Source organism: Balaenoptera musculus, chromosome 15 (genome assembly GCF_009873245.2).
Source record: "Balaenoptera musculus isolate JJ_BM4_2016_0621 chromosome 15, mBalMus1.pri.v3, whole genome shotgun sequence".
NCBI lineage: Eukaryota > Metazoa > Chordata > Mammalia > Artiodactyla > Balaenopteridae > Balaenoptera > Balaenoptera musculus.
The window spans coordinates 51,515,626-51,543,600 of record NC_045799.1 but is presented as its reverse complement, the minus strand read 5'-3'; the positions used below and the strand labels follow the sequence as shown (position 1 = coordinate 51,543,600).

At 60.6% G+C, this 27,975-nt stretch overlaps 2 protein-coding genes across 3 annotated transcripts in view; one reads left to right on the top strand and one right to left on the bottom strand.

The window, feature by feature from the left end:
- The first annotated feature begins 1,399 nt into the window (after window positions 1–1,399).
- LOC118881283 (serine protease 27-like) lies at window positions 1,400–9,131 on the top strand. Its single transcript, XM_036826016.1, has 6 exons — window positions 1,400–1,493; window positions 4,803–4,829; window positions 5,492–5,654; window positions 6,781–7,052; window positions 7,434–7,603; window positions 8,055–9,131. Exons 1-6 carry the CDS (start codon window positions 1,439–1,441, stop codon window positions 8,346–8,348), a joined length of 981 nt encoding a protein of 326 aa, XP_036681911.1. The 5' UTR covers window positions 1,400–1,438; the 3' UTR covers window positions 8,349–9,131.
- Window positions 9,132–11,409: 2,278 nt separating this feature from the next.
- Window positions 11,410–27,975, bottom strand: part of KCTD5 (potassium channel tetramerization domain containing 5) — a 28,004-nt gene continuing 11,438 nt past the window's right edge. Inside the window, exons 2-7 of one of the 2 annotated variants that reach the window (XM_036826667.1) lie at window positions 27,093–27,201; window positions 25,342–25,433; window positions 23,282–23,377; window positions 19,892–20,017; window positions 17,072–17,130; window positions 11,410–13,379 (exon numbers count right to left, since the gene is read on the bottom strand). In XM_036826667.1, coding sequence (XP_036682562.1) covers window positions 17,086–17,130; window positions 19,892–20,017; window positions 23,282–23,377; window positions 25,342–25,433; window positions 27,093–27,201 — 468 coding nt within the window. In that variant the 3' untranslated portion in view covers window positions 11,410–13,379; window positions 17,072–17,085. The remainder of the gene's footprint in view (window positions 13,380–17,071; window positions 17,131–19,891; window positions 20,018–23,281; window positions 23,378–25,341; window positions 25,434–27,092; window positions 27,202–27,975) is intronic. The other variant, XM_036826668.1, reaches the window with a different exon arrangement.

Here is a 27,975-nt window from a genome sequence, read left to right as displayed (position 1 = left end):
CACAGGGCTGATGGAGAAGCAAAGTGAGAATTGGGGGGAGGGGGTCAGGAGAGGAGGACAACGGACGGTGGGAGTGCTCGCGGTGTGTGTGGGGGGGAGCGGTGGGAGGAATGGGAAGAAGAGGGACAGTGAGGAGGTGAGAGACCTCCCCCGCCCCCCACCAGCATCCTGCCCGGCCCGCCCGGCGCTGCTGCCGGCGGCCACTAGAGGGCAGAACTGCGCTGACCAGGAGCTCCCGCGAAGGCCAAGGCAAGAGGGGCGGGGGTTGCCTGACACCCAACCCAGCCCCGGAGCCCGCGACCCCGGCCCCCACTACCCCCCGGGGCGCACCGTAGCACACCCAGGCCACGCTCGCACTCACTGCGCAGGCGGGGAGGCTGAGGCATGGCTCTGCCTCTTATCCTGCGCTCCCCACCCCAGTTCTGGAGGGGATCTGCCGGTCCTGGTCCCTTCCTCCGGCCCCAATCCGAACCCGCCGCCTGGGCGGGCAGTGGCCGCCGAGACCCGACTCCGCCTCTGACGTCAGCCCCGTGCCCCAAATAACTTCCTCCCGGAGCCGCTTCCGTGGCGGCCGCAAGTCCCGGACACGGCCAGCCGCGCCCAGGGCAGGGTCACCCGGGACGGTCATCCCGGCCCGGCCTTCCCAGAGCCAGCTTCCGCCCCGCCCACCCCGGCCCTCGGGCTCCGGGAAGCCCCACCCCCACCCCCCGCCCCCGGCCCAGGGGAGGAGGGTGCCGACCCGGGGACGGGAGGGAGGCAGGGGGAGGGAGGTCATGGCCACCTTGGGGCCGGTCCTGGGACTGCTGGGACCCAGTTCCTGGAGGGAGGGCCGGTGAGAGCGCTGGGGTCCGCTGGGGACCCCGCTCCGGACTCCCTCCCTGCTCTCCTTTGTTCCATAAGCACAGGTGACCTGGACTTTTCCGTGCCCATCCCCCCTCCCCCCAAAGTGTAAGCCCCAGTCCTGGACTCTGTTTCATTCACTGATGTCCGGTACATAGTAGATGCTCAATAAATATGAATGAACAAATGAATGAATGAAACAGGGAGGGTCTCATGGGCGGACTGTAGTCAGCTTATGTGGGGCCTGTGGTCAGTTGGGGGATGCGGTCAGCCATGGTGGGGGGTGGAACCCCATGCCACAAGCACCTAAATGGGGCAGATGCACCTTGGCCCCCAAACCCCAAGGTGTCTTAGGGTGAGGGGTCTGGCCCCTTGGGGTTCAGGGCCAGGTCATGGAGGAGTCGGGGTTCTGGGGTGCCTCCTTCCTGCTGAGAGGAACTGGGCGGGCCAGGCTGACAGGTCCAGCGGCATAGCCGAGCTGACACTCATCTCCAGCATATAACCCCACTTCATGGAGCCCCGAATGTTGTGCTAGTGTTCACGGAGCTCCTGCCACTGCTGTCCCGTGCCTGGCAGGCACTCCAGCCAGGCCAAGACCATGAGGCAGGTGCCGGCTGTGGCCCTGCTCCTGCTCCTGCTGCTGCTGCGGTTTGGTGAGTCTTAGAGGCTGCAGGGCCCCTCTCTCCTACCTGGAGCTGTAGCTAAGCACCCCACTCCCTGGCCAGGCCTGGGGCTGCAGCATGGGCCTCTCCTCCCTGCCCCAGGGGGGAAGGTTCCAGACGTCCCACCTGGGGGAGTAAAGTGGGGAAGGTTGAATGGGGGTGTGGATGCAGGCCCGGGAGGAGCCCGGAGGCAGTAACCATAACCCTGCTCCCCTTGCCTTGGGCAAGCACGGCCAAGCTCTGGGCTTGGAGCTTCTGCTTCCTCTCATCTGGGCCTCTCTCCCTTCTCCAAGGGCTGCATGGGTGCAGGATCTGAACTCGAAACCGCTGGCCTCCAATCCCTGGGCCACTGTTCGCTGGGCCCGGGAGGGGTAGCTGAGCTGCTGCCTGAGCCTGGGAGCCTCGGGAGGCTGGCGAGGGCTTAGCAGGGAGCAGGGGGACAGGGGTGCAGGCTCCAGCTCCCACCAGAGAGGGAGAGTATGGGAGGAGCAGGCCCTGAACCCCTGTCCCCTCTCCCAATCATGGGTCAGGGTTAGCAGGTGCCAGCCAGGGCGCCCCACCTGCAGGCCCCTCCCAGTGGGCGGGCTGCTCTCTGCCAGGGAAACTCTCCCGCATTCCTGGGCCACCTCACTTCCCTGTCCTTAAGTCACCTCCCAGGGCCAGGCCGGGTCACCCCAGGCTGCAACTCAGCCAGGGCTCCAGGCTTTCCACCAGGGGAGGAGGGCACCAGGGCGGCACCTTGGTGGGGAGGCCCCAGCCTCCCTGGGCTCCACAGGGCCTCCCCAGGTCTCTCTGCCTGGCCTACCTCTCCTGGCCTCCTGGTTCAAGAACCACAGCGTTCTTTGAGGGAGCCCATCTCCGCCAGGGTGTGTAACACCGTGATTGCTCCTGGTGGGTTGAGAAACCAAGGTCATCGCCAAAATGGAAACAGCGGCCTGCACTTGGCTCTCAAACAGCTGTGACCAGAGGCCTGAACTCCTTCAAAACTGTCCTTGCCCCTCATCCCTGGCTGTTCCCTCCTAGAGACTTGGGTCTCTCCTATCTATCCCCACTAGCAACTAGCTACAGGAGCATGAGGGCCCTGGGCCCAGAGGAGGGGCCTGACACCCCCACCAGCTCACTCAGCCCCTATAGGACGCCCACCCTGCAGAGCCCAGGTCTCCACATCACCCATTCCCGGTCAGCCATGCTCCCACAGCTGCTCCCATTCTCTCCCTCTTATACATTCCCCGGGCTCAGGCCCCATGGATGTGGGCTCTGCCTTCACAGAGCTCCTGAGCCCATAGGTGAGATGAGACAACAATTCTACCCCCACGGCAAGGTAAGCAGAGCTCTGTGAGGCCAGGCGGGAGGACAGAAAGCTCAGAAGAGGGAGCCAGGCTTCCCAGACAGTGCAAGCAAGAAAGGCTGCCTGGAGGAGGAAGCATTTCAGTTAGGCCTGATCTGGATTAGGACCATATAGAATCTGGATTTGTAGACACCAGGAGGAAAGGGGTGTTGTGGGCAAACATTCAGAGGCCGGAAGGCTCAGTCCGAATGAGAAGCAGAGTTGCATTAGGCTGGGGTGAGGAAGACTGCAGAGCTCCAACGGGGTGGGGGGTGGGTGTGCTGCCAGGCAGGGTGCGAGTGCCCTTGATCCTGGGAGCAGGCAGTGGAGGATCCATCTGCATGTGTGGGAGGGGGGATGGCTGTGGGGAGGATCTGGACAAGGCTCTGGAAAAGTCCCACAGGGAGGGAACAAGCCTGAAAGCACGTTAATGCCGCCGAGGACAAGGTGAATGGGAGCATCTTGCCAGCAGAAGCATCAGCCTTAGAAAGAGCACGGGGTCTGGTGTTATCAATCTAATTAAATCATATTATACTAAGATGAGGGGCTGGAGGGAACCGCCCTCCTGGGGGCATTTGCATTTTAAAAAGGCACCTCATTAACACAAATCAATGTCCAGGCAGAATTCCTGCTCCCCCTCACCCCCCGCTGGCCTGGGCTGACTACTTCCACCCCCACATTTCTGCTTGGCACCTCTACTTTGAAGAGTGGCCAGTCCTGCCTGTGCCTCCTCAGCCCCCTCCTCCTCCTCTTGCTCCAAGCACAGCTCCCCCCCACAACCGCTTCTTCATCCAGCACCCCCAGCATTGGGGAGTGCACCCCTTAGACTGCAAGAATGTGGGTCTCGTAAAAATCCCCAGGGTCCTCGGGCACCCCTTAGAGAGGCGTGGCTCAGCCTGGTCGTTTCCTGCCCCCAGGGCCCCTCAGCTGCCTGGGACTGGTTACCAAGAGGGGCTGGTGTATAGGGGGAATACTGAGGGCTGAGGTGGGGAGAGGCTGTCCTGAGCCCCCCATCCCAGCTCTGATCAGATCTGCCCCCAGTGAACCAGATACGCGAGTGGGGCTCTCTCTACAGGGCGGGTATTTCTGGAGTGTTGCTGGCACTGGGCTGGGGACTGTCGGCCTGGCTGGGGTTTCTGGGCTGGGGGGGGTGGGTCCTGTCAAAGCCAAGTAGCAGGCCCTGTGCCTATGTCCAGAGACATGGGGGCAATGGATCCTGGGGAGATGGAGGCCATTACCGAACGGTCCCACCCTCACCCCTCCCCTGTCCCTCGCATGGGCAGGGGTGCCATGGCCCAACAGGGTGCCGTGGGCTCCAACTGCAAGCATGCTGGAATGTCTGAGAGACCGGTTGGCTCTTGGGAATCTGGAATCTTGGGAGGACTGACCCACAACCACTGGCTGGCCTCTCTCTACTCCCCAGAGACCCGAGTAGCTGGGCTGTTGCCCCAGGACTCCAGCCAGACATGGAGCCTCTCTCCCTCTATCTCGTCCTTCATCCCAGCCCCAGGCTGGTGGAGAGGGGTAGGGAGGGAGACCCCACAGCACCAGGGCTGAAGGCTGGATGCTCCTCAGAGCTTCCGACCAGGACGAGTGTGGGGTGTGGAGGGAAGGCCCTGTGGGGACAAGAAGGAGCCCTCCTGCCCCAAACAGGAGAGTCAGCCCTGACAGGGTCCCCTCACTGGCATCTCCTGATTGTTTCCCCCTGTGGCAAGGGGCTTGTCTGCCCTTGCAGGTGAGCTCTGGCCCACAGGCCTGGCCTGTACACATCTCGGGGGCCGGACCTGTGGGGAACTGAAGGCCACTGGCCTCTCCTGCCAGGTCCCCCTGTGGGCTGTCCTGCTGAGTCCTCAGGAGGTTGCATGTGGAGCAGATGAGGGGCTACGCTGACCAGCAGTGGTGGGGGTGGCGGGGAGGAGCAGACCTCAGCTTCAGCTAAGTTGGCTGATCACCCTCTTTTTTCTCATTTCCAGGGACTCAGGAGGCTGAGGCGTTAATTGGTAAGCATCCAAGTCCCCTGGGTCGGGGGATAGGAGTGGGCTTGTCTGAGAGCTGCAAGACTAATCAGAAACCCACACCCTCACACACCCCCGGAATGAGACCCAGAATGAACGGGCCGGGCACAGGGAATCCCACAGTGCGGGAAAGTTGTGGAGCCCAGGCAGGAGTGGAGGGGGAAGGTCTGACACACAGTGTAGGTGGCACAAGAGGGCCATCAAGGCAGGAAGCATGGAGAAGGGGGCAGGGAAAGCAACAGAAAAGAAGCTAAATCTAAAGACAGATTTGGAAGACCACTCACCTACCCTACGTGGGACCCTCCCAACACCCACTGACCTTCTGGGAGCCCATTTGTCAGGCTCTGTGATAAGACCTTTACCCGTGTTATCTCACTCCCCGCCCCAGGTAGGTCTGATGTCACCATTTCACAGGTGAAAGGAGTGGGGCCCATGGGGGTGGGGGACTTTCCCACAGCTGGGAAGGGTCTGCCTGTGTCAGAGGCTGACCTGATGCCCAGGCCTCTGACTTGCCTAAGGTCCCCAAGCAGGTCAGGGGCAAGGAGGCCAGGAAGTGAACAGAATGTGAAAGTGTGGGTTTGGGGGTATGGAATCAGAGCCGATGGAACTGGCCCCCAGTGAGCGCACCCCTGGCTGTGTTCCCCTAGCCTGCGGGAGCCCGAGGATGCTGAACCGGATGGTGGGCGGGCAGGACGCCTTGGAGGGCGAGTGGCCATGGCAGGTCAGCATTCAGCGAAATGGAAGCCACTTCTGCGGGGGCAGCCTCATCACAGAGCGGTGGGTCCTCACCGCAGCGCACTGCTTCTCCAAGTGAGTTGGCTGAGCCCCCACGCTCCCCCTCCCCACCCCTCGCCAGCACAGCCAGCCTCCCTCCCCACCAGGGGCGCAGATAATGCAGACAAAACAACACCTCCCACACCTACCCAACCCCGCAAAACGCCCAGCTTCAGCACCGCGGACAGCGCCGACCCGCTGCAGTGTGGGGCGCTCAGGCTGACCACCTATGGGGGGCGGGTTCGGTCTGCATTATCTGAGCTTTCCCTACCAGAGCTCCCTTTAGGTCCAACCTCGGGGCCAACTTCCAGCAGCAACCCCTGCTTCCCGGCTCTTGCTCCCCCCCAGCCCAGCTGGGAGGGGTCCACTCTCCTACTGCTGGTCTCACCAGTGAGGTGCTTTGCCAGACCTGGGGCCTGCCCCTGCCGATGCTGGCAGGCTCCTCCCATGCCCTGGCCCTCTTCCCCGTCCCCCTCCCACACCTCAAATATAAGACACTCCCTTTCTGGCTGGGACTCTGGGTACAGGTGGACTAGAGCAGAATGGCCTTAAGGTCACCTATGCCGTCCCTAACCAAAGGGCCAAGTCACCCAATCCCTACTACCATACTATGACCCACTTGGTCCTAGACCTTCAGGGTTTCCCAAGCATCTTGGCTCTTGCCTCACCACAGCTCTGCAATTCTTTTAAAACCTGACATCTTAAGTTCAGATATTTGGGCTCAGAGGGAGCAGGCGGCTTGCCTAAGGCTAGGCCCAACCCCCAGATGCACCCTGGTGGGTGATCATCTCCTTCAACCCTCACAGCAAGCCTTTCAGGTGGGGACTGTAAGTGTCCCCATTTCACAGACAAGGAAACTGAGTCACAGAGAACTTGCTGGGTGACTTGCCCAAGGTCGCCGGGCTGGCCGGGGTATAGCTGGGAATTAAAGTCAGGAATTAAAGCTGCTTCAGCTTCTACCCCCTTACCCACCTCATCCTGATGTATGTCCCACTGGAGATTACTTTTTTGAAGACAATGTGCAGAGAGAGATGTTGGCACCATGGGGGGCCTAGAGGGAGCCCAACTCCTCCCTCTTTCCCGTCTCCATTTAACTTCCACCAACTCCATCTGTGAAGCCCTTGTGGGGCTGCCTCACACCAGCTCTCTGCTCTCCCACCAGCACCTCTGAAACATCCCTGTACCAGGTCCTGCTGGGGGTGCGGCAACTGGTGAAGCCAGGGCCGCACGCCATGTACGCCCGGGTGAAGCGGGTCAAGAGCAACCCCCTGTACCAAGGCATGGCCTCTAGTGCCGATGTGGCTCTGGTGGAGCTGGAGGCACCTGTGACCTTCAACAATTACATCCTCCCTGTGTGTGTGCCTGACCCCTCAGTCGTCTTTGAGACGGGCATGAACTGCTGGGTCGCCGGCTGGGGCAGCCCTAGTGAACAAGGTAATGGGGCAGGGCCAGGGCAGAATGCGGGACATGCCTAGAGAAGGCAGCGTGGGGGCCACTCTGAACCAACAATCTTTTTCTGTTGATATTGGTGCACATGATCTCTACTCAAATGGGTGGAGTAGGTATGGGAAAGGGGCAGCAGACTCAGGAAGAGGAGCCATGGGGAAGTGGAGAGTGGGGAATAGAAAGAGCCCAGGCTGGTGGGTGGGAGGAGGGAAGAAGGAATTCTGTCCCACAAAGCCCCCAGCCAGAAGAGAAGGTCTAAACGCAAGCGAGAAACGGGGAGGGACAGAGTTGTGGTTTTCGAGAACCCAGGGCCCCGGAGTCCTTAGTAAGACTGTCCACTGAGCCGCAGGCTGTGTCTCCCCTCCCTAGACCACCTGCCCAACCCCCGGATCCTGCAGAAACTCGCTGTGCCCATCATTGACACGCCCAAGTGCAACCTGCTCTACAGCAAGGATTCCGAGTCCAGCTTCCAGCCGAAAACCATCAAGGATGACATGCTGTGTGCTGGCTTCGCCGAGGGCAAGAAGGACGCCTGCAAGGTAGGGACCAGGGTGGGCCGTGCCAAGGCTGAGCCCTGCTCCCCAGGCCCCAGTCAAGGTGGAAGCCAGCCCACCTGGGACAAGGGATAAGGCCCCAGGAGGTGGGCCCATGGGGTCCTGACAGGGCTGTGCATTTGACCAGCTGGGAAAGCAGATTCCTGGACCCCACCCAGGGGGAGTCAGGCAGCAGGTCTGCAGTGGGACCCAGGAAACTGCATTTTCAACACACTCTCCTGAGGTGAATCAGGGTGGATAGTCTGGGGATGCTAGAGAAATGGGCACCCCAGGTCAGAGAGGAAGGACTGGGTGGGGGGGTGGGGGTGGGGGGGTGGGTCCTGGGCAGGGAAGAACAGATAAAGGGAGGCAGACAGGCATGTGTGCACCCATGTAGCTGCAAAGCCTGGCTCTTGGGCCTCCGTGGACTCTAACGGTACCTCTTCTTCACCTGCAGGGAGACTCGGGGGGCCCCCTGGTATGCCTTGTGGGTCAGTCATGGCTGCAGGCTGGGGTGATCAGCTGGGGTGAGGGCTGCGCCCGCCAGAACCGCCCAGGTGTCTATATCCGGGTCACCTCCCACCATAACTGGATCCATCGGATCATCCCAGAACTGCAGTTCCAGCGGGCTAGCTCGGGTGGCCAGAAGCGGGACCCCCGGGGCCAGCAGCCCCTCAGTCGGAACTTTGCACCCTTCCTGGCAGCCCATGCCATCCTCCTGGTCCTCATGGCCCTGCTCACCTTCCTCTGAGCTGCGCTCAGGCCAGTGGGCCAGTGGCGCCCCGGGGCCTATGGTGTACATTTGTAAATAGCTCTCCAATTCTCCCTACTCTCTAATGCCCACTTATTTCTATTTATGTTCACTCTCTAATAAAACCCCAACCTCAGTGCCGGCTGCCTGGGTGTAGACCCACCGGGAAGGAGGGGGCTGGTGCTGGGCAGGGGGTGTGGCAGACGAGGCTCCCCAGTGGAAGAAGCTACAGCAGGCACACTGGAGGCTAGACATCACCGAGTCCTGTGACACCTGTGGCCTGACCCCCTCACAGGGGCTTCCCTGCTCCCCCCCGCCTCAGCATCCTTGCCAACGTGGTCGTCACCATGAGTGTTGCCAAGGGGTGCCCTGTGCTGGGCACTGGGGGCAGCAACAGATACCGGCGGGGGCCCGGCAGAGGGTCCTGAAGGAGGGGGGCTCTGCGGGGCGTGGGGGAGCACAGCCCCCACTGCCTATGTCTGAATCACCCTGAACTTCTCTTGGCTGTCACACAGAGGAGGCAAGGCCCAGGCCACTCGGGGCCGTGGAGGTCGGCAGGACAGGCCCCCCAACCGAGATAGGCCAAGGCTTCAGCAGCTCCCTGGGCCAGGACCCCCTCCTTCTTCCTTCCGCAAAGTCTGGGGTTCAGGCCATCCCTGCAGCAGTCTTTAATGGTTTCTTCGAGGACCCCTGGGGAATTCAGGAATGAGCTGCAATCCTGCACAGAGAGCCTGGTGCTTGGCCCTGCCCCCAGGGGCCCCACCCCAGCTCTGCTGCCCCCTCTCGTCCCTTGTCCTGTCAGTAGCTCCACGCCATCCCCCTCCCAGTCCTCCCGTGATGGCCTGTGGCCACCAGGAATCTAGCAGGAATAGGTCTCAGAGCCCAGGCCCCAGCTCGCTCTGGCCCTGCCTGTCCTGGCCGCGATGGTGCGGCTGCCCACGGAGGTGGCCCCGGGTTCTCAGCCTGGCCCAGCGTGTCCACGGCAGGCCTTCTGCGGTTGGACGGTCAGCTCCCCAGTGTGGGCCGATTCCTGAAAGGCACCCAGCTTCCTGCCGTGCTCAGTGACCATGAACAGACGAGAGGCCTGAGAGGGCAGGGCCTCGCACACCACACACGCACACCCATGCTCACATGCTAGTACACGCACACACTTGCACACCCACACACAGAGAAACACACACGTACGCGAGCTCGTGCACAGGCCCAGCTGGCCCGGCAGGTGCTGGGAGAAAGCAGGCCTGGGTATTTATGGAACGTATCAATAAGCACTTAGCAGGCACCTGCTGTGGACCGGCCCCGGGGATGGAGTGGGGAACACACACTGAATTCGCCTCTGCTCTGCTTTGCCTGGGCATGTTCCTGCCAGGCAGGGAGCACTGCTTGGTGGCCCTCCAGGGACTGGGCCATCTGAGGGCTTCTCCTCCAGAGCAGAGATGGATTCTGAGCCCCGGCGGGGAAGGTGGGGGCGCGGGGCAGCAGGTGCACTGAGGCCTGATGGGGGGACGACCGGGCTGTGGGTGTCCTGAGAGTGGCCCCAGGGACAAGTTCTGGGTCATCTTGGCTGGGAGCAGGGGCTGGCCTGGGTCCTGCAGCTTTGGAGAGAGGCGACGCTGCTGTGGGGAATAGAAAGAGCTTCAGGTCCTGCAGTGATGGGGGTCAGAGGAGGTTAGGTGGCCCATCTGCCACGTCTGTGGTGAGAGGCCAGGATGGAGCCCAGGTGAGGGCCAGGCCCCCCTTGGAGGAGGACTTGCCACCCCGCCCCTGCCTCCTCTTCCTGCTGTCCTAGCTTTCTGAGTGCCCTGGGGTCCCCCATCACCCCACCATCCTCCTGCCTCTGCTACAGGGCAGGGGTCTGGTCAGGGTCCTGTGGGCCTAACAGGGAGGAGGGGCGAAGATGTCAGGGCAGCCCAGTGCTCCCCAGTGACGCCCCACCCAGCCGGGCTGGGAGGGCAAGGCTAGGGTCCTGGGTGGGTCCCAGGTGGTGGCCAGTGTGCGACCCTAGGGCACAGATCCCCCACGCCCTGGGCTCCCCAAACCCAGGGTGGACACTCAACGAGACAGCTGCAGGAGGGGAAGGGATACACTCGTGCAGAGACTAGGGGTTTAAAGGGAAGCAAGTTTATTCACGCTGTTCACAGTGCGCTCAGTGCTGTGAAGAAGGGGAAGGAGAGAAGTGCCCCCAGCTGTCACGGGTCCCCTCTCCCACCTGGGTGGGGCGCCGCTCAGACACAACTTTCTATGCTGCCCCCAACCAGCTCCTCAGAGCCACCGCCTGGTGGGTGGGGGCCCCACCAGGGCCCCACCGGCTGCAGGGAGAAGGCTTTGGAGTGACAGCTGGCTGGCACAGACCACCAAGCCGTGGCAGGCGGAGGGAGCGGGGCCCAGCCCAGGGCAGGGCCCACCTTGCAGCAACCAGAGCGGCCGGCAGGTGAAGCCACAGGAGGGGGCCACAACCGAGCCTGGAAATCCATGTGCGCACACACCACACTGCACGCTCGGGAACATAAGGCTTAAGATCAGCCTGTGGGAGCCCCAAGAAGGAAAACCGCTGGGCCAGGACCCCAGGACCCCTGACCCCTTCTGGCCTCAAGGATCAGGGGTCAGCCATGGTCCTGACGCCAACACCTGGAGCAGGCAGGGGTGCCAATCAAAGCCCCCCCAAACCAGAGACACCATCCCAACCCAGGGGTTGTACACCAGCGTCCAGATTTGCAGTTTGTCTCAGGGAAGCACGGCTCAGTCCAAAGGTGCCAGAGTGGCACTGCCTCTGCTCATAGACACCAGCCCTGGAAACACGACAGACACTCCAAGAAGGCTGAGAGTTTGGGTTGCAGGAGACTCCGGCATCTTGGGGTCAAAGACATCCTACCCAACCTCTGGGAGCCAGAGCTCTCCAGGGAACACGGGGAACGGGAATTTCCTCAAAGCCTTGGCGTCCAGGGAGTTTCTGAAGAGCCACCACCAGGGAGAGCCAGAGTGGCTGTGGGGGATGGGGGCCCAGGGAATTTCAGAGAAATTTCTCTGAAGCTGGTGCTTCTGGCCAGGGAAAGAGACAAGACAGGTGCACACGCTTGACGCAACGAGGCATCAGTACTTTTTAAAAAGTCACTTGAAGATGATCTCCTTGGCCCAAGGATGGGGGCACGATACCACCAAGAGATGATGGGTGAGGGGCCGGGGGCTGGCCCGGCCGAGCGGGGAGACGGGCCTGTGCTGCTCTAACCTGCCAGCCCCAGGCTGGACAGTGACACAGGCGGCAGGCCCGGGGCTGCCGCGAGCCCAAGGCGGCGCTTCCGCAGTAGTGGCTCTTCCGTGCATTTTAAGACACTAACAGTTGTTCCGCTCATTCATAAATACACAATTTTATTTGCTATTTTCAGGGGAAACTTAGGCATTAAACTGTAAGCTGATAAAATACGGATACCTAAAAAAGTACAAAAGTATAAATATCCCCTTACAATAAATTTTAGTGAATTAAGTCTTAATATCTTTAAATTAAAAAAAAAAACCCCACAAGCCTATCTATTATGTCAAGGTCACAAATCAAACAACACTAAATGGCCAGCAGCGCCCCACTGGTACACCCCGAGGCCAAGGAGGGGCTGCCCAGCCCCCGCGCGCTCCACCGGGAGGACAGGTCACCAGGGCCAAGTGTGTCCTGCAGACAGATTGCTATAAACGGATGAAGCCAAACATTTAACAACATACAACAGACCTTACAAAAGGAGGAGGTAAGTCCTAGGTGCTGGAGAACTTGGTTCATCAGGTAATATTGGCAAAGGAGAAGAGGGCACAGGCAAGAAGCCTCTGGAAGCGTCTGGAGCCAGACAGCGGTCGGTAGGCACAGCCTCCCTGGAAGCTGGAGGTCAGGAGGCAGAGCCGCCTGCCGGGCCAGGCCCCCCAGATGGACAGGCCCCACGACCAGCTGAGGAAGGTCTGTTCTCAAAGCATGCGGACAGCGGTTTTCAAAGGAATCCCGGTAGCTCCGTCACGTCAGGGGGCAGGGCCCGTGCAGCCTGTGTCCCCAGCGCCCCAGAAACGTCAGAGAGAACTGCATAGTTACACGAGAGAGCCGGCGAGAGAGAGATGTTTGTGATGTGCTGTAAACATCCAATTTCCAACGTGACCTGGAGTTTCAGCTCCAGAAGCCGGGTGGACAGGCCTCCCGCCCCGACCTCCACCCCAGGTGAGAACAAGGCACTGATGGGCGCCAGCTCCCCCTGAGCCCCAAGGTGGGTCAGACGAGGCAAAACTTGTACCTCCCTTTACATGACTTAACAGATCAGCCCAAAAGGCAGCAGCACTTTTAGGCATTTCTAAGAAGTGAAAGCACTGGGTAGTCTATCCACAATTGGAAAGAAAGGATGCAAAGGATGCAAAGGTCTCTCGCCTGGAAACTACAAATGGAGAAGCCTTGACTGTGCCAGGCCGGGTCAGGCCAGTGGAGCCCAGCTCTGAAGGAGGACCGGGAAGTAGTGAACACGCGGAGGCTGGGAGAAACCACCAACCGGTCATGTCTGGGAGGCACAGCAGACCCCCTGCCCTGAGGACCAGGGCCTGGTGCATGCCAGGGTGACCAGCAGGCACCCAGAGCCCAGGGCCGTGGCACTGCGGCCACTTCCTACCAGCAAGGCCCAGGCTCCGTTACAGACTGTTTATGTAGCACCAAGAACGCTGTCCTTTAAATGATCTTCGGTGATTAAAGGGTCAGTCAGGAGCGCCCTGCCTCAGGCCCGAGCGGCACTTGTGAAAACCAAGCGGAGGTCCCTACAGAGACGCCCGCCCAGGCAGCATGCCGCCTCTGAGTGGCGACGCCCGGCCTCGGACAGCTGGTCCTGTCTCTCACCACCCACCTCAGAGGCAAAAAAAGGATTCACACCCAGATCTCTAGAGAAATTGTCAAAAGCAGGTTTCTTCTCACGGCCAAGCTTCCTCGACATGGCAGATCATTGCATCTTGGGAAAAGGTAAAACGTCTCTTCAGTTGTCAACACTGTGTTCCTCACATCCTTGAACCCCGTTCTTGCAAAATCTGAAAATGCCAAATGCAGACAATGAGAACTCGGGCCTTGAATGGAAAGGCAGCCTGCAGCCGGGAGCTTCACGGCCCTGAGGCCAAGTGCCCTGCTTGGGGGTGGAGCCCACCGCAGGCCAGGGTCCGAGAACGGGGACCCTGCTGTGCAGGCCTAGCTTGCCCACTTCCAGGCCGCACACAAGGGGCAGGCCTCCCAGCTCTCCACCTCTCCACCCGAGCCTGACATCACCTTGCCTGGGAAGTAGTGAACCTGTGGAGGCTGCGAGAAACCACCGAGCGACCACGCCTGGGAGGCAGCAGCAGACCTGTCCTCAACCCGGCGCCTCCCGGGCCTCCTGAGACATGTGGCAGGGCTCCGGGGGGATGACTCCTCATTGAGGCCCCAAGGACCTCTGGGCAGCATCTCTCTTGATGGCCTCCTGAGGATGGGAGGCTCCCTGCTCCCAAGGGTGCCAAAGCCCACCCGGCGGTTTAACTGCCCACCGACTCCTGATTTTCTCTCCAGCCCAGCTTGATCCCGGGCGGAAGACACATGTGTGCAACCAGGGCCCCCTGGGCCCCCAGCCCAACCTGCCCCTCTTCTTTCTTCCATGCCCCATTGTAAACCATATCCCTTCCACCCTGCAGCCACACACCCAGAAACCTGGGCCCCTGGGATTGCCCTGTCACGCCCACATCCATACGTGCCAGCTTGCTCCCCACACTGCCTGGCTGGGGTCACATCTTCCGTAAATGGACCACCCCCCTTGACGGTGCCAGCCCCCTCCTTGCTACAGCCAGACAGGACTCTCTGGGACACACACTTGACCCCACTGGGGAACCCTGCCAGCCCTCGGCCGCCATGCTTGAGCCTCTCCCTCCCACTCCTCCTCGGCACCTCGGAGCCAGAGCAGCGCCCCCACCCAGCCTTCCTCGCCACTGGAACCATCCATGCCTCCCATCTTCCCCCAAATCAAGCTGGGAGCTCCTCAAGGCCACAACCCCATGGGAGCCAGGGGAGACTTTGGAGTTGGCAAACTGTGCTATTTCGACACGTCAAGCATGGCTGCTAAGCACCAAGTAACCAGGACAGAAAGGCCACGCGTCCCGGCCAAGCCCAACCGCGCCCAGGCCAGCACTGTAAGATGACCCTCCCTGCGATCCCACTGGCAGTGAGAGTGGCCTCCCGGGGGCATTTTCCACTTGAATTTCAGAGCTGAGAGAGATACGGCCCCGAGGACACTGTGTGTTGCTGAGCCCTGGACCCGGTGCAACGCGGGGACATGCCTGGAAGGGGCACGCCCTGCTCATGCCAGGCCCAGCTCACACGGATGCCCAGCCAGAGTGAGGCCCTGCGGGCACAGGCAGACTTCTCAGGCTCATGGCCAGTGACCACCGGCCCTGACTCCTGCTCACTGTCAGGGCGGCTGTCCAGAACCACAAGGCCCATCTCTCAAGTCCCCCGAGGGCTTGTTCAAATGACTCAAGAGAAGCCCAAGCTCTCCAGCCTGTCCCTGATGCCCCCCCATTCCTGTGGTTCCCCAGGCCTGTCCCTCTGTCTCTGACAGCTCTGAGGCCGTCCAGGCAGCACACCCTCTTGCCCGCTGCCCACTCCCCGGTAGGTGCACCTTCCACTGTGCTGGAGGAACAGCACCCCCGGCTGAAGGCCCCTCCTCAAGCCAGACAAGAACAAGCTCCTAAGCTCAGCAGGACTCGCCCGCTCACTGGGAAAGCCCAGGAGGCCCCTGTCGGAGGGACATGGTCTGAGGACGTGACTTGGGGTGAGGGTGGGTCCCCACTCAGCCCTAGAGGACCCTGTGGCCCCCATGGCGCTAGTCCCAGCCCCAAGAGGGTCTGCCGCCCTATCATCGTGGCTGTTTGCAGGGAAAGCTGGAGTTTGGGGGGCCATGAAGCCGAGAGCTGCTCACTCAGTGGGAGCCCAGCAGAGCAGACGGCGTCCGAGTTCACAGGCCTCAGTGGTAGAAAGGACAAGGCCCACGTAACTACCACGCAGCCTGGCAGCGAGGTGACAGCACAGGAGGGGTCGCCCTGCCAGAGCCAGAGCCCCAGTGACTATCTCCTAACGAGGACAGAAGACCCCTCCCGGGACCTGTGACGGTCACGGCCCGTCTGCCCTGGAAGGAGCTCTCATTTGGGCTGCCGCCCACAAGAAGGCCTGAGCTGGGCCACAGGGACTGAGCAGGCTGTGCATGGCACATGGCACCCCCGCCCCCCGCCCCAACCCAGCAGGCCCAGGGGCCAGGGCCACTCCAGGGCTGCCCTGCCATCAGCCCACCTCGCCCCTCCCACAGCCCAGACCCTGGCAGTCACGGCCACTGAAGCGGCTCCTGCCAGCAGATGTGAAGTCTATAACTGGGGGCGGGGGGTGGGCAGTGCTGCTGAAAGAAGCCCCTCCTCCCTCCTGGAGGTTGGCTCCTCTATCCTTGCCCCCGCCCAGCCGTGCCCCTGGCTCCTACCACAGTTCACCATCAGGCCAGGCCAAAGTCAAGCTGAGCCCCTAAGGTGCAGTCACTCCAAACCGAGACGGGCCACAAACGCAAACTACCGCCTGATTTCAAAGACTTAGAGAAGAGCAAAGTAAGATATGTCAGTGATTTTTTAGGTTGAAATGACAATATTATGCATGTAATGGGCTAACAGTATTAACATCAATTTCACGCATCTTTTTATTTTCTTAACGTGGCTGCTAGAAAGTTTAAAACGACAGATGGAGCTCGTGCTGCACATGCCCTGGACGGCAGTGGTCCAGACCAGGGCCCAGCAAACTTTTCCTTAAAGGGCCAGGTAGTAAATACTTCAGGATTTCCGAGTCAAGAAGTAAAGCTGAAGATATTATGCACTCATATAATCACCAGAAAAATAACCACTAAAAACGTAAAAGCCATTCTTGGTCTGCGTCCCCAGACCAGACTCACAGCCAGATGTTGGCCTCTCAGCACATGGCTGGCCACAGGCTCTTCCCGAGCTCCTCACCTGCAGGGCTTGGCGGGGAACCCCTGCATGACACCTGTGCCCTGCCCTCTCTGGGCCTCAACCTCCCCTGCGCAACGCGAGGGAGCAGACGAGGCGCTCCCTGCTGATGGGATCCTGGCTGAGCCACGGGTTTCGGACAACAAGAGGGGCCGGGAGGCAGCACGGACTTGAGGAGCAGCGAGGGGCTGAGGGGGCGTCCACGGAGCCTCCCATGACAGGGCAAACAGAAGGAGGGTCCCCACAGACCCCTCTCCACCAGCACCCCTAGTCTGAGGCATGAGGGAGTAGGGGTGCCACGGGCTTTGGTGTCGGGATCAGGGCCCACTCTCTGTGGCACAAGCCCCGACTCCTTGGCCCTGAGCCCATGGGTGGACTGGTGACAAGGTGGGGAGACTGGCGGGCTGGGGGCTGCATGTCCCTAGGAGGCGCAGGCCCGTGTCCCTGCTGCTGGCACCCATGGCAAGGAGGCCCTTCCCAAGCCTGACACACACAGCGCGCAGGTGCCTCAGCCAAGGTCCCAACCCCACCCACATGGGCATCCTCAAACGGGACAGACAGCCCCGCCCCGAGACAGACTGGCTCCAGTGCAGATCTATGCGCTGGCATCTAGCATGGAAGGTTCTCTGTCAACTACAGGCACGAGACAGACGCAGGGGAGGAGGGGCTGGGATCAAGGAGGCTAAGGTAGGTGGTCAGTTTCAAGGGCGCAGGCTCACCATGACATTTACACTTAATCTGAGTCATTCCCTTCGTGACCCGTGTCCTCGTCGTCACTCTGGCTCGGCACCGGCAGGCGGCAGGGAGGAGAAGAAGAGAGGGACCGTCAGTGCAGGGCGAGGCGGGAAGCAGCAGAGGGAAGCCCAACCAGACAGACCAGGCCTCCACGGGGCAGCAGAGAGCACGGCGCTCAGGGCTGGACCTGAAGTTGTGCTGTGCGGCGAACTACAGGCCAGCCTCGTCCAGATCACACTGTGGGGGGAAGCACGACGTCCCTGGGCCCCGGCACTCCCAAAGTTCCAGAGTTTTCCTTCCCTCTGTGTTGTGAAAAACTGAACCTTGCCCAAACAGAGGCCTGGCCTTTGCCCTCAGCTCCTGGGAGGTCATGACCTCCAGGACACACCAGTCTGACCATGTGATGGGGGGGTGGGGTCAGTTGGCCGGGGGACTGGAGACTGCAATCAGGCACATGGGTGATCAACTGTTGATCAATGGATCAATCATGCCTATGTGACTGAGCCCAGTAATATCTCTGCACACGGAGGCTGTCGGGGCACCCCTGGTGGGCGGTGCTCCATGCACGGTGCCACGCATCCTGACTGCACGAGGAGCACCTCTGCAACATGAGCTCCACATCTGGCATACTTCCTGGCCTCTGCCCCACACACCCTCCCCTGGTAAGTTTGAAACCCCCCCTCTTTCCGTACTTCCTGTAATAAACTGTAACTTTGAGCAGAACAGCCAGCAGTGAGTTCTGAGTCCTCCCAGCAGATCATGGAGTCGGAGAGTGGTTTGGGAAGCCCCTGAAGTTGGGGCTGCTGGTGGCCGCTCTCAGTGGACCGGTCCCCTCTCTGAGTTGCCCGACCCCCACCCGCTCTCTCCTGCTACTTCCACCTCAAGACGTGTGTGTGTGTGTGTCTGTGTGTGTGTCGGGCCCGTGCTGTGGGCACCCAGTGAGCAGGTCCACAGTAGTGGACTCACTGTCCTCAGAACATGAAGTACTGCTCCAACCAGGCTGTGCACAAGTGTCCCCAGATCCCGACCCCCAATCCGGCCTCAACGCTTTTCCATGGCTTACGGAGGCCCTGGCTGTGCTCCGCCTCCTGGGGAGCTCCTGCCACGGCCCCAGTTTAGAAGCCGCTGTGGCTGCCACACTCTAGAGCCAGGTATTTCTGGAGAGAGAAATAGGGCCGCACTTTCAATGGCAAAGGGATTTGGGGTCATGAGTGGAGTTCTGTCAGCACAAACGCATCCCTTCTGCAGCTGAAAAGCCACCCGAGGGACATGAGCTCAGGCAGTTGCCCTGGAGGACTTAGCTATGAGAATTTTTCAAGTTCAGAAATAAAAGTTTCTAAAAATAAGACAACTTGCAAAAGAGCCCTGCAAACGCTCAGAGAGGTATGGCTCCTCGTGAGGCTGGGGGCTCCGGGAGGTGGGGTTGCCTCCTACCCTGACTCAACAGGAAGCACGTCCCCAGGCATGGCACCGGGACCCCTTTGTTCCCGGCCCATTGCAGGGACCTGCACCAATCCCCACGACAGCCTGTCCTGGGCAGCGGCGGAACAGCCCAGACCCTGCACTTGCAGCTGCAGGCACCCTTGCAGGCCAGGGGTTGGGGGTGGGGTGGGGGCCAGGATGTGAAGACTCAGGAGGCCCCAGGGCCTGGACAACTGCCCAGTCGTGCTGGGGTGAAAGAGCTGCCTCGAGCACCAGTGGAGGACGGCCATTGCGGGAGGACCAGCAGGCGAGGTGAATCTGCCATCCATTCCCAAGCCCACGCCTCCAAGGAAGACCCTGAAAGGCTCACAGGGGCAGTTCTAGGCAGGTAGCAGCCAGGGTGGCACCAGCCAAGGGTGTGAGGAAGGCCTGGAGCTCCTGGTTTAATGTCATCAGTTAAAACCCCTCTGGCCTTGCCCACACTGACTCAAAACACCCTCTGACAGCATGTCGGAGCCTTCCACCAGGGCCACCTGTGGGTCCAGGACACACAGGCTGGCCACCACAGAGCCCCTGGGTCCCCTCAGAGCCGGCTGTGGGGCTGTCCAGGCACCACCTGGCTTGAAGGTCCAGAAGGCCTGCCCAGACTGATGCTGGACTCTGCAAGGACAGACACATCTGGAGTCACTGACCTCAGGAACAAGCCCAGAGGAGTTGTCACTAGAACCTGTCACCTCCAGGCAAGGGTAGCAGCTGCTCCCTGCCACGAGGCTGCCCTTGCGCTCCTCGGGAGACAGAAGGGCCAGACGTCCAGCAGGGAGCCGGTGCAGTTCAACAGGAACTGGCCTGTGCCAGGCCAAGGCAACACTCCGTGGAGTCTCAAAATCACACAACCTGCCGTATCTGCTCCATTTACAAACCAGCACGACTCCCAAGCCTGGGATGGGTGTATCCGAGGCGGGTGCCACCAGGAGGCCCTGCCCTCCAGCCTCGACGTCCCCAGTCCCCAGGAAAACAGCCCACAGTGGCATCACTCAGAAGCGTAGCCCCCACCGGCAGGACTGGAAGACAGCAACACTTCCAGGAGCAGGCTAGCGGGTTAGAAGAGGTGAGGGCGGAAGGCCTGGGCTGTGGGAGCCGCAGTGTGTTCAACAACCCCACGCTCCACCACTCGCATCCCGTGGACGTCCATGTCCTCTGTTCCAGGACTCTGCTTCTGATATGCCAGGCAAGAATTACGTGATGATGGACAAGCAGCATGAGGCGAGCAGGCCGCCAGGAAGCCTGCACGGCCAGGAGCGCCATGACGACAGTAAGAAACAACACAGCAAAGGAGAGAAACCCAGCCCTGCAGAGGGCACTCGGGCCGCAGCCTCACCCACCTTGGCCTTCTCACTGGGCTCACTGGTCGTGCCGTACGGGGAGTTGTGCAGCTCCTTGGAGACCACGCAGAGGAACTCGGCCTGGTCTTCACTCCCGTAGTTGTAGGAAGAGCCAATGCTGACCAGCTGGGAGGAGAGAAGGCCAGTGGGATGTGGGCAGAGAGCCTCACACACTTGGCTCAAGACCAGCCCCCCGCCAGGAGGGAAATAGCCTGCGAAGACCCCCGGCAAAGACGGCCAATGCTCAGGGAAGCTAAGGGACAGGATTCAGCCAAGAGACTTTTAACAAACTTACTGAAAATAAAGTCCCTGAACACCCACACTCAAGCTCGGACGCAACCGTACACACACACCACGTGCAGGACAGGCCTCCTGTGCCAGCACGTCCAAGCTCCTCTCAGGTTCCTGGCTGGGTCCCGGGGACGCTGAGCGACCCAGGGAGGGGAATGCGATGCTGGAGTGGGCACCAAGCGGGCCGGGCCCGAGAGCAGGCAGCGGGGCGGTGGCACTCTGCTCTGCCCATAAGTTGTGCCCTCCGCACGGGCTCTGAACACACAAGTGTGAGCACACGCCCGCACACATGTGAGGGCGAGCCCCTCCCCAGGGAAGCCAGGACCAAGCCTTCCTCCCACTGGGGCTACTGACTGCGAAGGGGCATAGGAGGGCCGCAGCAGCTCCGACAGGCTCAGGGAAGGGCCGGGGGCAAGAGAGATGCCGGGGCTGTGGCTTCCCACGCCTCAGCCGAAATCTCAGTCTGGGTGTGTCCACGCCCATGGCCCTGCATCCCCGGGCCTCCAGGTCACCACTACGGCCACACAGGAGCTGAGGGCCGACCCGCCTGCTCCAGCTTAGCCCCAGAGCCACCAGGGACTTTGTGTTTAATCAAAAGAAAAGCACTAAAATTGTAGTGAGCTATCAGTGGCACAATTATCGAGGCAGTGCCTGAAAGGCCCTCCATCTTTGCCTTCTCTACTGATGGAACTGCCCACGGAGGAGAGGCCAGGGGCGGGAGCACCACGTGCAGTGACAAGGACACGGTGAGCACCGTCGAGCGAGGGAAGTGTGCAGAGTGGTGCGGCCCGCTCTGGGAAAGGAGAGGAAAGCCCCAGGGCCAGCGTGCCCACCCTGCCTCTCTGGTGGAGTGAAGTGGATGGTTTCTAGAGGTCATGGAGGGAACTGATCAGACCCCCGAGAAACTCATCCCTCCCACCCTTCCCCCAAGGCTAGGTAGGGTGCCCACCTGTCAGCCTCTGCCAGAGATAACACTCTGGATGCTGGGGAATGGGGTCCAGGGAGTTTGTGCTTTGTGTACACATACAGGTATTTGTTTTCCGAAACATGGGACTGATCTTGCAGCAATGCTGTTTTGTAATTTCTTTGTAAACCTTAGGCTTTTCATTGGGGGTTAGATGGCTACCAAAGCGATAGTGAAATAGAGTTGAGGAAGGGGAGGAAAAAAAAAAAAAAGGTCTGTTCTAGGAACAGACTGAAAGGCTGTTCTAGGTTCATAAATGCCTCTCGGAGACAGGCCCGCCACCTGCGGACCTCAGGGGTGCCCGGCCCTGGATGCAGACGGAGCAGCGCGTACGCAGCCACTCATAACCAGGTCTGCCCAGGGACCACATCCTCACGAGGCGTGCAAGCCTCTCAGAACCTGGCTCTGGCCTTGTCACTGACCACTAGGCGACTCTGGGTTCAGCCCCACCACCTCGCGGGGTCCCAGGCTCCGGCCCCTCTTCCCCTGCAGTTCTGGCTCCTGTTTCTGGGAAGTAGACAAGTGAACAAACATGACCCTGGTTCTGGAGTTTCTCCGGCATGAACAGGGGGAGCACGTCCCCAAGGGAGGAACTGGGCAAAGTGGGTGAGACTTGGGGAGAGAGGAGCTGCTCTTTGCTGTGGGTTTGGGATCCGCTCGGAGGAGCTCAGGACAAAGCCCCTGAGCTGGTCTCGGGGAGGAAGTGCCCATGCAGGAGGCACGGGAACCCCTCTCCCTTCCACAGGAGCCACAGCGAGGGTGACCTAGTTCACGGATCCTGAACCGGTGACCACAGTTCCCGTCTCCCCAGCCCTTCCTTTTCTAGGCTGCACACCAAGGGACAAAACGAGGGGCGGTGGGAGCCTTCCTTTCCTTTGTGAGCCTGGCGTGACTGTGCTGGGGTCAGGGAGTGAGGAATGCAAATGCAACCACGGGACCCCGCCTGGACACCCTCCACACCCCCGCCCCAGGGCAAGGGCAGGGCATCAGAGCAGCCCTGCTGGCTACGTCTCCGGGTGGAGAGTGGGACACAAGTGCCAACTGCACCTTTCATGACATTTCAAGAGGTTGCCAAGCATTCTACAGCCTGATTCATTATTTCAAAAGACCCATAACAAAGGGTAGCCTTAATTAGGAGGGATGCCAGGGGACCCCATGATTTCCCACCGTGGACAGAAAGGTGGCACCAGAGGACGCTCTCAGGAGCCAGAGGGGGCGGGCTGGGGTCACAGACCTGGTCTCCGCCCTTCACGGCCAGCGCCCGGGGCTCGGGCCGGGCAGGGTCATAAGCCCAAACCTCAGAGTCTCTGCCTGAGACACACAAACAGCGACAATGAGCTTGTGGGCAAGGTATCACCCACTCAAGAGGACATCCTTGCCGTGTTCTCAGGCCCACAGGTAACGGGCTGCAGTTCCCCAGGACGAGAGGCAGCATGCCCACAGAAACACCAGAGCGCTGTGGACAGAGGGCGGTGGGTGGGCGGAAGAGACTTGGCTCTCACCCCTTCTCACAGCTGTCCTAGCAAAAGCAGAGCTGAGGAAAATGAGGGGCATGGCTGAGCCAGAGTCAGCAGCACTTTCCAATCAAGGGCAGGACAGGGGGCTGGGGGGCTGCAGAGCAGCCCCAAGGGGAAGGGCATCCGTGCCAACGGCAGCACAAAGGAGCTGGAGCCCCATCTGCTCGGCCAGCACAGAAGGGCCAGGAGGGGCCAGGGCGGACACGGGAGGGGACGGGTGGTGGGGTCAGGCCAGGAGGCACTCAGGATATTGACTCCACACACACACACACACACACACACGGACACACGGAGATGTCAGAGAAAAGCACACAGAACAGTCCTCCCACAAAAGAATGGGCTAGACTAAGAAAAATAACTGCAGAGAGAAGACTTGGGAGGTGGGACCCTAAGAACAACTCTTGCCACTCCCCCCATCACCCGTGACCAATCCAGTCGGGACTGGTACAGCTGCTGCTTGTGAGAGGTGCTGGAGACATGATGGGGACCCATGCTTCCATGAACTGCAGTCCGCCCAACACCTCATTACTGGTCCCGGGGGCCAGCTGACCTGAGGACCCGAGCAGAGCCTTTATAATTAAAAGATCCACTGTGCTGCAGGCTCAGGGGGTACTCTACCTGCTCAAACTTCCAGCCGTCGGACATGGTGGAGACCATCTGCGTGAGCTCCTCCTCCTGACACTGGAGCACACGGTACACGTGCTTCACTGGCACCTGTGAGAAGGGCCACAGGTGAGGGCAATGCCTGTGCCCCGCCGCCTCGCAGCCCCACCCCACGTGTCAATCAGGGATGGCGACGGGGGCCCTGGGAGGCCGACGGTTCCCTTCCACCTCTGGGGCCCAGGTCGTGATGCCTAAAGGAACCCCAAAGGCATCCACCGAAGAAGCAAAACAAACATGCTGGAACAGCTGCCGTTTTCTGCTTTCCCATCCACCTCCAAAAATATTTCCATTTCTGAATTCCAAAATAAAATGAGTCATGTTCCTGAAATCCCAAGAGCACCTGTGGCTAGATGTGAATACACGATGACAGCCATTCCTGTGCCTTGGGGGAACCACACAAAGTCTCTGAACTAAGGGGGTGCCTTGAGAGCCAGGCAGGACCAGCCTCAGCCCTGCTCCCAGAAAAAAGCTCTCAGACACGCACAGCAGCTCGGACAGGAGCCCGTGGATCTTCCGATCCACTCACCCACCCGACCTTTGCTGAGCTATGCTCCAAGCTCGGCTTCTGGCAACACCGCGGGGAGCACTGGCCAAAGGCCTGTCCCAATACAGCTGCCGCTCCAGCCGATACACAACGCGTCAGTGACAGGGTCACAGCTCAAAGTACACTGGTCACCACACAGCCCAAGTGCTTTCATCTGTGAAACAGTGGAGGACACTGAGCGCTGCTCAGCCTGAGCCTGCTAATCCCCTTGCCAGCCTGTGAGGGGGCCTCTCCCACATCCACCATGCAGGGGGGACACAGGCACAGAGGGCTGGTGCCAGCCCAGGTCACAGGGTTCGTAACCAGGGGGGCTGGGCGGAGGGGAAAGAGGCCTCAAACTGGCCAGAGATGACTGGGGAGCTCGTGGCCACATCTCCTGCCCCCTCCCCAGGCCCCTCCCGCTGTCCCGATGGTCCCGTGGCTCCTGCAACAGGGAGAGGGCGGGGGCTGTGTGGTGGGCGGTCCCAGCCTCCCATGCCGTCGCCCCAGTGTGCCCTCCCCTGGCCCCTGACCAGCCACTCGGAGAGGCCAGGCTGTCAGCAAGCCTCTTCACAAAGGCCAAGAGCTCCAGCTCAGGGCCTGCCGGGCGCCCAGCGGGAAAGCCCGGGGTGGGTGGGGGGCAGTGAAAGGGTTTTAAGTGGACGGAGACTCTTCATGTAGTCTGGCATGAAGCTCTGAGAGAAAGTGCACTTCACAGCAGCCTCCTGGCAGAGGGAACCCACCGGGCAGGGCCTAGCGCTCTGCTAGCAAGTGCAGAGCCGGCACCGCAACAAAGACTAATGCCTAGACCCTCTGGCACCTCCCTTCGTGGGAGGTGCTAGACACAGCCCACCTCAAACAACACTGGCCTAATGGGTAGCAGAGTGGCCGTGCTGGCCCTGGCACTGCTGACTGTGGTCAAGTGCAAATGGGTCCCACATGGAGCTCTGCACCACTGGGGACACAGTCCAGCACAAAGAGTACCTACTGAGCCCTTCCTTCCTGGTAAAAGCCAAACTCTCATCGTGCCTACGCACACCTACAGGACCCCCACCTCATCCGTCTGTGCCCAGCTTGCCGCCAACTCCCCTGTGCTGTCCCTCCAGCCACGCTGGCCCCCTGAATGGGTTGAGTACTCAGCTACCACAGGCCCTTTGCACTTGCTGTGCCCTGTCTGCAATACCCTCCCCGAGACGGCCACACACTCGAGTCCCACAGAGGCCTCCTGCTCTCCCTCTGCCCCCTCCTCACCCTCACTGGACCGTCCTCCTCAGCAGCTGCTCATCGTTCCCCACTGGAGTGGGGCCCCCGAAGCACGTGCCCTGCGTGCCGGCCAGGGTGCCAGCTGGCAGCACCGCGGGAGGTGTCCAGAGGGCAGGCCACAGGCGCCAGGACAACTCCAGAGGAAGCCGGTCAGCAAGGAGGGAGGAAAGCGAGCCGCACCTTTACGCCAGGCCTCGGAAGGTTCCTGCACCTTAGTCACCGGTCTCACCTGTGATGTTCTGCTGTCTCGTTCTCTAATTTTGTCCTTTACAAGTTTTATTAGTGAGGTGATATTGTAAAATTCTGCTTCCTCCAACACCCCTAGAATAAAGAAAAACAACTATAATTCCCACCAGATCAAAGAATAAACGTTGTGCCTCTGCCCCTCAGTGGACCGGTGGCCCATTCTCAGCCCAGCCCACTGGAAGCCCCCGGCCCCCGTCCTGCCATCCTACAGACTCTGCAGACACCGCTGGCTCTCAGGGCCCCAGGGCGCACATGGAGAAAGGGCATGTTTGTAGACACACGTCTGGCCCGCGTCCTTCCAGGTGACCCTCTGGGTGCTGAGTTCACGCCGGGTGCCCGGGACGTTTCTCGAACAGACCACCTGCAGAGCCTGCGGCCGTCTGTCCTGGGCTAGCGGCCGCCTCACATGGGTCCCTGCGTCAGTCAGAAGACGGCTGGTTGAGAGGCTGCTCAGCTGCGGGAGTCCTGCCAGCTTAGGAACCCTTTCCTGCCGTTTGCAATGTCCCCAATTTAGGGGCTCTGAACGGCCAGGAAACTCTGAAGAGCGGATCGGAGGGGCCCTGCCTCGGGGGCTCCTCGTGGGTATTCCAGAAGGTCAGGTGCATGCCTGCTGCCACCATGCCTGGTTGTCCCGACCAGTCTGCACTCTGCACAGCGGGTCCCTGCGCTAGCGGCACCGGGAGCTCAGAGCCGTGGACTCTGTCTGACCCTCGAGCTGCAGCCTAATGAGGTCTCAGGGACTCAGCAGAGCGGGGGGTGGGGCAGCCACCGCCCAGGCAGACGTCTCTCTCTTCAAGGCCCCAAAGGGAGGTGCACCTGGCACGTCCCATCTCAGGATGATGCGGGGCGACGTCCTATCAACCCTTCCCTTTGGATTCCAGGGGTGGGGACTGTGGGGCTGCGAATAAGCCCTGGAAGCCTCAGGATAAGCGCTTTGGCCTGAAGGGCCAGCCTTCTACCATCCAGATGCTCCAGGCACCCCTCGTGCTCTGAGGGGCAGATGGGAAACGGCACCTGTGGGGGCCTTTCTCCCGAAAAAAAGCACTGCGTCTGAGGCTGATGGAAGATAGGTGAGCGAGGCCGGGCGGCAGGGGCTTGATCTGTGGCAAGTACCACATTTGCTTTCTAAGCAAATCACGCTGGGAACAGTTTGCCTAGAACTGTACAGCTGCACACACAGAACACACGTGTGTGCACGAAAAAGACGCTGCAAAAGAAGATGCAGACACGCAGTCGGAGGAGCAAGAGGGCCCAGAGAGAAGGAGGCAGCGGGCTCAGCTCAACAAGCAAAGGGGAGAGAGCCCTGGGCTCTCAGCACCACCCGGACCCTGAGCTGGGAGCCATAGTACGGCAGGCATCTGGAAACGCAGGAAGAACTCAGAGGGGGTTCTGCCAGGGCTGCCCCAGAAGGAGAGCAGACCCGGGGTGACCGAGACCGGGGACCCCCGGGAGGCGGCGGGCCCCAAGCTGTGTGAATCAAGGCAACCATAGAGCAGCGGGCCCCAGGGAGGAGCCCCACCCTCACGGCACCAGCAACCAGACGCCTGAAGGAGGGAATGGGTTGCAGTCCCAACCGGCCCCCACCCAGCTCTGGACTGTCTCAGCTTCCTGGAGGAAAAAAAGGGGAAGAGGCAGCACCGAGCAGCCCTGTTGCCTCTGAGATAAGCATCTGTGAGGGATGGAGCTGGAGAGCAAGGGAGGGCCCCCCCGACCCCGGTCCCGCCTGCGACTCACCTTCCTCAGCAAGGTCTTTGTTAATGACCAGCTTTCCATGTCTCAGGTAGTTCAGCACAGGCCCAAAATAGGTGGGGTCTCTGTCGATTAAATAGGCACCTGTTTCATCCTACAAAGAACAACACACCAAGGTGAATCCCAGTCAAGAAAGCACAGGTCCCACAGCTGGCCCGCAGCCCAGCCACAGCTAAAGGGGGTTTTGGAGGCTTGTGGGCTGTACGCGTCTAACACACAACTGGAAGGATCAGTGTTTATGGCGCTTTAGGGAACCCCTAAGCAGCGTCGCCTGCTTCCAGCCACCTGCAGCCGTTGACCCTGATCTGTCACCACTGCAAGTGAAGCCAAGTTTAAGCTCTGTTGCATCAAGGTGACCTCCCTATTTACTCTGAGGCAAGGAGATTGTGTACAAGGCCTCTTTCCTCACAGCTCCAATAATTCCTGAGGGCGAGTTCATCCTTTTCTCATTTCAGCAACCGTCCCACAAGAGTAACCTGACACACTTTCCCCCATGGGATGCTCTCAAAGGCGGGACTGATGCCAACAGGTCAGCATCTGAAGGACACCGTGACCCGGGCCGCCGCTACTCATTTCGGGGCTCCTCGCTGGGCAGGACTGGGTAGTCAGAGGCTCATGGAACACAGCTTCATTTTCTGCTGCCAAGTGACCCTAGAGCTCCCCTGAGACTGCTGACCACCGAGGAGGCCTCCCCCACAGCAGCGCCTCCCGGGGTCCATCTACAGAAGGCGCTCCCTCCACACCTGGGCAGGCCCTGCTTCGCCCCCATGGGCCAGGGCCTTTCTGAGTGTTAGGGACCCTCACTGCCCACGGCACACAGCGTCAGGCATCTTGGCAGGGAGGTGGCGAGGTGGAACCCCCTGAACCT